Source organism: Eleutherodactylus coqui, chromosome 13, assembly GCF_035609145.1.
Source record: "Eleutherodactylus coqui strain aEleCoq1 chromosome 13, aEleCoq1.hap1, whole genome shotgun sequence".
In the NCBI taxonomy this organism is placed as follows: domain Eukaryota; kingdom Metazoa; phylum Chordata; class Amphibia; order Anura; family Eleutherodactylidae; genus Eleutherodactylus; species Eleutherodactylus coqui.
Window position 1 is genome coordinate 35255780 of NC_089849.1, and position 8705 is coordinate 35264484.

Consider the following 8705-nt stretch of genomic DNA (forward strand, 5'->3'; position numbering starts at 1 on the left):
GTGGGACATTGGAGTCTGTGGCTTACTCCCTTCTCACTGAGAATGCATGCTTGGCTGAGCAGACCGACTGGGAGGAACGAGTTGGTTGAGCAAGCATTTGGGCAAACGAAAGAGATAGCCGTTTAGTGAATGGAGGTGGAGCAGGCCAGGAATATCACTTATTTACATGGGCCAATCATTCAGCATTGCCGAAGCTCCCATGGGAATTTGAATAATTGTCCATGTAAATTCATACGTAAAACTGAACAATGTTCCAGTGTACACAGCCGTCATTTGCTTCTGTGCAACAGCAAAGCATCGCTAGGACAAGTGTCGGGGCTACTTTGCCTGACAGCTGATCCCATGTAAGTGGGGCATTAGTTCCAGACACCACACACCTTTTGGAGTGACCTAATCTGTGGTTACTTTAAAAGGGCCTGCTGTGCAGAAAGTTTCCCTGGTGAACATTACTAACCCAATGTGGGCTTAGACAGAACGAATATTGTTTTAACGAAAGGGAATGATAGTCGTTCAGTCTAAACTCAAGTCCACTACTGTATGATGGAATGGGAATAGTTCTCTTGTTCAGTTTATGCAGGACTGTAAATGGTCATCCCGTTCAATGTTTCATATAATGGAATGTGAATGCTGAACGATTCTTGTTGAGAGAGTCAATGAGGAGTCACAACTATAGGAAAAGAGGGTGGGATGGATGTCTTAAACACAAATTGCTGCACTTAGATGTCTACAAAAACACCCATAGAGGGGCTTGGGTCTTTGTTGTACTCCCATATGCCTCTGATGTTTTGCTCATGTTGGATTTGGCAGTAAAAAAAAAAATTGATCACTATATCCCCTCTTTAATTACAGAGCAATATGAAGGGTTTTCAATTGCATGTCAACTCCTTACTGCACCACAAAGTAAGTTATGGTGATGTTAGGGGAGGATAGGTGATGCCTTTTATACTCGCTGCGTGGAAATCTGACTCTTGTATAGGAAAGCATACATGGCAATCTGAAAGTCCGATTCCTTTGAGCGTGTGACGGCACATGAAGCAGATGAGTGCAAGAACAAAATAGATCATCCGGCTCCCCATCACCTTCCCTTTAATCCACATCCTCTAATAAAAGCCTCACTCCAATGTAACCGTTAATGCCAATTTTTTATTTTGCTTAAATTATAAAATCAAATTTCCCCTAAAACCTTATATACATACAGTATATATCAGTGTTTGTAAAGGTAATAAAAACATTGCTGTCACAGTACACGTTCTCAAATAGTACAACGGTGATAGTTTAATTTATGTCACATCAAAAACTGTACAATATTAAATAGTTTTGGGTTGCCAATAAATTATCTGAGTGTCCATTTAAATAGATATAAATAAAAGGTTTGTGCAGAGTCTTCATGTGGTCCAGTTTCAGGGTGTACAAAATATACAGTAGCGTGTTCCGATCCATAGGACCGATGTTAGAAGTGAGAAGTTCGTGCGTGCGTTACTGCACAGCTCGGAGTTTAGCTGCCTGTACGGAAGTGGCGGGCTGTGCTCCGTGGGTTTTGGCTGCTTGATTTTCAAATGCTGTGACCATCTGCTTGGCTACCTCATCGAAGAAAACTGTGGCCAGGTGAGAGTGGATAAGAGACTTGAATTCAAATGATACCTGAAAGGCAAATACAAGATGCAATAAGACAAATGAAGGAACATAAACCAAAGTCTACACAAGCACCTGCCTACAAAGCCAACCCACCCATCTTGGCACGTACCAGTCTAACATGTGGCTCTCCAACTATTGCAAGAGTACATAATAGGGGGGCATATAGTCAGAGGCCCATATAGATTTATTGTACGAAACCCCTAGAGTCTGGTATACAATTTGATGCCTCATTGCCTAGTTTTCAGCCAACAGCTGTTGAAAGCTTATTGGCCTCTAAGTGATGACAAAGTGTTAAGATCTTGCTGGACTATGGCCAAGATGGGCTGCATCTACGTATAATATTAGGGAATTTGCAGGTTAAATAGTCAGCCATCATTTCAGATTGGAACACATCTAACGTTAGCACATACTAGGTAGAAGAAGGTCCCTTGTCAAAAGATTATTAAAGTCTCATTGACAGGTGTTAAGGGAACTTACAAAAAAGTTGAGTGTACAAGTGTCCGGTCGTCCAGGTAGTCCTGGCCCAAATCTCCACACCGTCTCCAGATGATTAAACAGAGCCCCATCATTGCAGACAGCCTGTGTGAAGAAAGCAATATACATCACATAAAGAGTATAGACAGTATTTACTATTAACCTACAGTGTATTCTAGGAACTGGGCGAGAGGAAGCGGGAGATTAGCTGCTGGTATCTCACTAAGATATTAGAGACAGATTCAGTTTGCAGTAGGACTTTCACCTTTGAACATGTTCTTCGACTACTACAGATCTCGCCAGTAGACAGGAGTTGTAAAGAACAAAAGGTCAAGCCATGTGACAGACCGGGAAGAGCTTGGCTGTACAAAGTACAACTACATGGCCCGTTACCCAGAATATTACATCACGGGGGTGATTGACAAGATAAGAGGTTCTTGGAATAGAGAATGCCCGGTAACTAATTAATTTTTTTATTATCCCTGGCCAAATCACGTAAAAAAAATAAATTTATAGTAGAGGCAAACTCACCCGAATTTGATGGTTGGGTTTAATGTGGATTTCAGATATATAACGTTCCACGATGGGTGGGAAGCCAACTTCTAGCTCAGCGCGGGTCACTCCCTTGCGGGAGGATAAGACTTTGGAACTGTTGCACCAAGGTACAAACATCTTGTAGTTTCCCACATTTTCAACAATATCAAACATCTGCTTTATTGAATACCTAGAAAATAAGATACAAGAATGCATTAATTTTAGAGAAAACCTTGAAAACCCACTTTATACAAGTTGTGGCATCTAATGCAGGAAATTCCTCAAGATACACAGTGTTCCTATTCTTAAAGGAGATGTCCCGCGCCGAAACGGGTTTTTTTTTTTTTTAAACCCCCCCCCCGTTCGGCGCGAGACAACCCCGATGCAGGGGTTAAAAAAACCACCCGCACAGCGCTTACCTGAATCCCGGCGGTCCGGCGTCTTCATACTCACCTGCTGAAGATGGCCGCCGGGATCCTCTATCTTCATGGACCGCAGGGCTTCTGTGCGGTCCATTGCCGATTCCAGCCTCCTGATTGGCTGGAATCGGCACGTGACGGGGCGGAGCTACACGGAGCCCCATAGAGAAGAGGAGAAGACCCGGACTGCGCAAGCGCGGCTAATTTGGCCATCGGAGGGCGAAAATTAGTCGGCACCATGGAGACGAGGACGCTAGCAACGGAGCAGGTAAGTATAAAACTTTTTATAACTTCTGTATGGCTCATAATTAATGCACAATGTACATTACAAAGTGCATTATTATGGCCATGCAGAAGTGTACAGACCCACTTGCTGCCTCGGGACAACCCCTTTAAGGACTAGAAGGAAATGGCGAGATGGCTTGTCTAGAACTATACTAGAGACGAGGATGGGTGAGGAATGAGACTAGATAAACAAGTTTAAAGTTTTCCCAAAGGAACCTTGTCCCAATAAACATACTATAAAAGGCATTTTGGGGTTATTTAAAAAAAAAAAAGAAAAAAGCACCCCGCTAGTACATGGGATGTCTGGTATCACAGCTCAACCCCATTTTTTTTTGCCTGAACGGTAGTATCAGGGACAGCGATGGACAGTGCTCATTCTAGGAAAGTAAATCCTCTTCTAATCCTGGGTGATCCCTTTAATTAATCCCAACTTCTTTGGTATCCAAGTACAAAGACTGTTTCATCCATAAGGGAGTCACATGCAGTAGTCATGAATCACCCGAGACCATGATCCAGCTAGATTTTGGCTGCTCACAGGTTTAGTAAAATCGCTACGTTTTTAAACATGGATAGTTTAGCGCACCCCCTTCATTGCAATGGGAGGTTTGGTGCGTTAAAAATTACTGAAAACACCCCAAAATAGAGCAGATCGTGTTTGAAACGCCTCAATTAAATCAATGGAGGCTTTTTACAGCGTTTTGTTAGCAAGAGTTTCAAACATAGATAAAAAGACTTGTGCGAGAGCGGCCTTAAGGTTTGATAGTCATTCATGCAGGCACATGGGGGGGGGGGGGGTGCTGTATCTAAATTGAAGAGCAATTGTGCTTTCCAAAAGCATGGCAAAAGTCTTTATTGAGGATCCAGGAGCCAAGACTACCAGCGATCGCTAGAATAAAGCAGCTAAGCCACTTAAGAGTGCAGTCGCTGCTCAATAGAAAGTCTATGAGCCAGCCTTTGCTAAAGTGAGGCAACTGCATGGCTCCTACGAGTCTGGCACTACTGGCTGATCAGTGAGAGACTCAATACCCGGACCTTTAGGGATGAAAGTTTGACATCCGCCATGCCAAAGGTTTTTGGAAAGCAAAGTTACACTTAAAGGAGATGTCCCGCGCTGAAAAGGGTTTTTTTTTTTTTAAACCCCCCCCCCGTTCGGCGCGAGACAACCCCGATGCAGGGGTTAAAAAAACCACCCGCACAGCGCTTACCTGAATCCCGGCGGTCCGGTGACTTCAATACTTACCGCTGAAGATGGCCGCCGGGATCCTCTATCTTCGTGGACCGCAGCTCTTCTGTGCGGTCCACTGCCGATTCCAGCCTCCTGATTGGCTGGAATCGGCACGTGACGGGGCGGAGCTACACGGAGCCCCATAGAGAACAGCAGAAGACCCGGACTGCGCAAGCGCGGCTAATTTGGCCATCGGAGGCCAAAAATTAGTCGGCACCATGGAGACCAGGACGCTAGCAACGGAGCAGGTAAGTAAAAAACTTTTTATAACTTCTGTATGGCTCATAATTAATGCACAATGTATATTACAAAGTGCATTATTATGGCCATACAGAAGTGTATAACCCCACTTGCTGCCTCGGGACATCTCCTTTAAAGTTTAGGATTATTTGATATCAGATTTACTATATTTATTGCCCCCCAAAATCCATATTAGATTATGTAACTACTCAACATACCCCAAGACTTTGGATTCCATATACTCTATCCTTTTGCTCCCCAAGATGGGCAAAGCAAGATTCAGGAAGGACCTTGTCTGCATGTGGACTGGAGATGGAAGAGGTAGTGGTGCTGATTGTGTAGCGAGTATTCCACAGGAGCGCAAGTGTCTGAAACACACAAAACGTACAGAGTGTAAAGATATACATCAAGTAGGGGTCAGAGGTCAGTCTTACAAATGTGCTTTGCTAAAAATCGCTCAGACGGGCATCATGGGGATACAATGTCATCAGCTGAAAGTTAGCAGCGGGGTCATTTTCACCCTGCTGCTCCATTAATATGTAGAAGCTAGTCGGGCTAGGAGCCCTTATCGCCAAGTATGACTTACACCATTACTAGAGCAACCCCATTGTTATCACTAAACTAGTGATGCCATTACTGTGTCAGATCTACAACTCCTAGTAGCAGGCGGGTCACATGCTGGGACCTGTGGTGTCACAACCACTCAGACCATCTGTCCACACCTTAACCTCGTTACTGACGTATCATACATAGACTCCAGGAACTGGTTGTGTAAACGGCATTTCCCAGTACAGAAGGCATTGTTCTCTTGGTATGAGTCACCACACTAAAAGGAAAGTTCGAACTTCCCTTCCAGGAAACTCAACTTAACACTAGAATAGACCAGGCTCCAAAATGACTGAGAAGCACTAGATATCTAACTAAAGCCATCCATACACATTAGATGTATAGAATCCAGTTATACTGTAGTATGTATGGGGGAGGGGGGCCGTTCTGACCCTTGGAGAGATAAGGATGGGGCACTTGGATTTTTAACATGCCTGATCCTTTGTTCTCAGAGATAAGCCTGCACCAGATGTCTGACAACCACAGTCTCCCCATTGAGAAGGTTTGGCACCTGTAGGCCGCACATTATGGTGCCCTCAATTTGGTCAAAAGAAAGTTTGCTACCAACTGGAAGATACCCAAATGTCCCGCATACAGATAAGACTGTTTATCTAGGAGGGTGAGACGCCAACGGATTAGCAAGTTACACACCATCCTGTGATAGAGGATAATTTTATTATAACCCCTACACCTGTAAGGCTGGCCATACACAACAGCAGCCAGTGAAAACGAGCATTCATAGGTTCACCCGACCTGTCAGACATATGATGCATGAAGGCCGTTCACATAAAGCAGATGTGTTACTTTATACAAGTATTAGAAAACTGCTGCAAATAAGGAGTGCTTGTATCAACTTTTTAAAAATTGCAAACATGTTGTAAGATGTTAACAATTGCAACATTGTTACAAGTAGCGATTATGGGGCCGCCCGTTGTATTCTGTAAATCTAAGTTCAGTAATGTAGTAAAAACTGAGTCACTATAAGACTTCTCCCTCCCAGCATCCAGAGAGCCCTGTGAGGCATGTAAAACCTCCCCTGCAGAGGCCTCATCACATGAGCGGCACGAGGTCTACAGAAACGCAAGACGTCTGGAGGGAGTTCCAAGAATCCTCCAAGACGATCCCTCCCCGCATGTGACGTCGGCAGCACACAAAAGAAATGCCAGTTATCTAATGTGGCGTAATCCATTGAAGGTGAATGAGCGCCCCCTCCTCAATGACGCACTAACGGGGTGTAGAATAAAGTCACCACTGTCCACTAATTACTAGTACACCCGGCTAGTGAAACCTGGGGTGTATGCGGCCGGTCAGACGGATCTCCTGAGGACTACAGGTATAGGACTCTGTTCAGACTTCAAGGAAGTTTTTCCCATTCTGTCACTTGAACAAACTTTGTTCGCACCTGCGGCAGATGTTCTGTTTGGAGCCTCCATCGCAGTTATGTTAAAACCCAGGATGAAGTAGCGCCCATTTCATCCCGAAAGCCGCTAGAGCTTTAACACAAGTCGGAGGGATCCTATTAAAGCCAACAGGTCCAATCAGCCCAGCTGGCTCCATCTCAGGACAGAGAGAGACAGAGACACTTTGGTTCACATGCAGGAAGGTTCTGTTTAAGATCCCAGCCAGAAGTACAATGCAGTCTACGAAAACCCCAGATGGACTCTTCATAGGCAATGCACTCCTTCAGCACTACTTTCATAGTTGGAAGTAGTCCCAAACCACAGGCGCAGGTGTGAATGGACTGTAAGAGTCGCACAGACTCCTTCACAAAGAAAGTAAGTTAGAAAAGTGGCACAATCTGCATCCCAAAAAAATTTTAAAAAAAGTTTGTTTTTTTTAAACAGCTGATATAAAAAGTTTTAACATAAAGTAAAGTTTACCAGCCGATCACACTTCATATAATGACCTGAGGAATACAAGTCCCTGAGAAGACTTATTAACACTTTCTCCCCCTTTCCTTGTACGGTTCCCCACTATTCACATACTGACTACTGCGGTTCTCACCTGAGTCCTTGCGGTTTGTTGGCTCTCCGCAGCGCTGCATGGCACGGCCGGCTCTCAGCCTCCAGCAGGGCTCTGAGTAGGACGGAGGCGCTTTTCCCGTAGTGAGCGGTCATGACTGCGGTGTGTCGGGGCTGCAGCTGCTCACTAGTTCCCGGCTTCTGCGGTAGTGGCTGAGCCGCTTCCTGCTCGGCTTAATACCTTCTAGGGACAAAAGGCGGCGCTGACGTCACGGCAAAGGGGCGGGGTGTGAGGAAGCACCGCCCTCCGTGTGGCGGCCTGCTGTGCGCTAAGGTAACCCGGCGCTGACGTCACGGAAGAGGGGCGGGGTGTGTGGAGCTCCGCCCTCCGTGTGGCGGCCGCCGGGTTGCTGAGGTAACCCGGCGCTGCTCTGCGCTCAGCAGTAATGGACAAGTGATGTCTAAGCAACCAAATCCACAAAATACACCAAAATCCCTCGAATTGTGCAGGAAATATTCTACTTTTTATTAAAATGTAATAAATTGAATCTTTAGATTGAGGCCCAGTAATATAAGTGATTTAGGGTTTTTCACACCAGCATATGCGCAAACACGTTCGCCACAGCGCTACGTATATTTACACATGAATGAGGTTGGAATGTACGTCTGCGCATATTACTGTACGTTTTGCGCACGCAGGGCCAGTTCGCACGAAACACCCTTTCAGTGGATTAAAGACTATTAGCCAAATGAGGCTCAGATGTTTTGCGCAGTGTTTCACGCTTCCCCTTGCGCATTTGCGTACTTTCCACAGACTTGTGCAGTTCCGTGTGGCCTCCATATTTCATCCATATACAGCCAGCGTCTCCGTTTTTCTGCCAACAGTTTTCACGTTCACAAAAGAAAACTGAAATAAGCCCAATTCTTTCTAGACGAACTGACCGCGCAGGATGGCATCGGAGGGCTGTCTGTTATTTTCTATCCCCATTGACTTCCATGGGATCAGAATAGCGCACGTCATGAGATTTCTCACTCAGTCCGTGAAAAGACCTGCCAGTGTCTGTTGTAACATTGGATACTCTGGGGCCGTAGGCGGTCTGTTTTTTAAACGGACTACACCTGGACTAAAAGAATGACAGTGTGCCGGACGCCTTTTTATACGGGCCAACGACCGGTACGAATGTTCACTCGCCGGATCATCGGACTGTGTGAATATGGCTGCAGTCAGCCGGCAAACAAGCGATCTTTTATGCGGGATGAAAATGCTTGCCCCTTGGCATTTCCCGGGTAAATGGGGATGCGCTGCCGCTGGATGCCATCTCCATG

The 8705-nt window shown here is 45.4% G+C and overlaps 1 protein-coding gene across 1 annotated transcript; it reads right to left on the reverse strand.

Annotated features, from left to right (window-relative positions):
• Nucleotides 1–1123: 1123 nt before the first annotated feature.
• On the reverse strand, nucleotides 1124–7609 carry LOC136587631 (coenzyme Q-binding protein COQ10 homolog B, mitochondrial-like). Its single transcript, XM_066586337.1, has 5 exons — nucleotides 7423–7609; nucleotides 5031–5180; nucleotides 2641–2833; nucleotides 2113–2214; nucleotides 1124–1641 (listed from the first exon to the last, which is right to left on the reverse strand). Exons 1-5 carry the CDS (start codon nucleotides 7533–7535, stop codon nucleotides 1477–1479), a joined length of 723 nt encoding a protein of 240 aa, XP_066442434.1. The 5' UTR covers nucleotides 7536–7609; the 3' UTR covers nucleotides 1124–1476.
• Between the last annotated feature and the right edge of the window lie 1096 nt (nucleotides 7610–8705).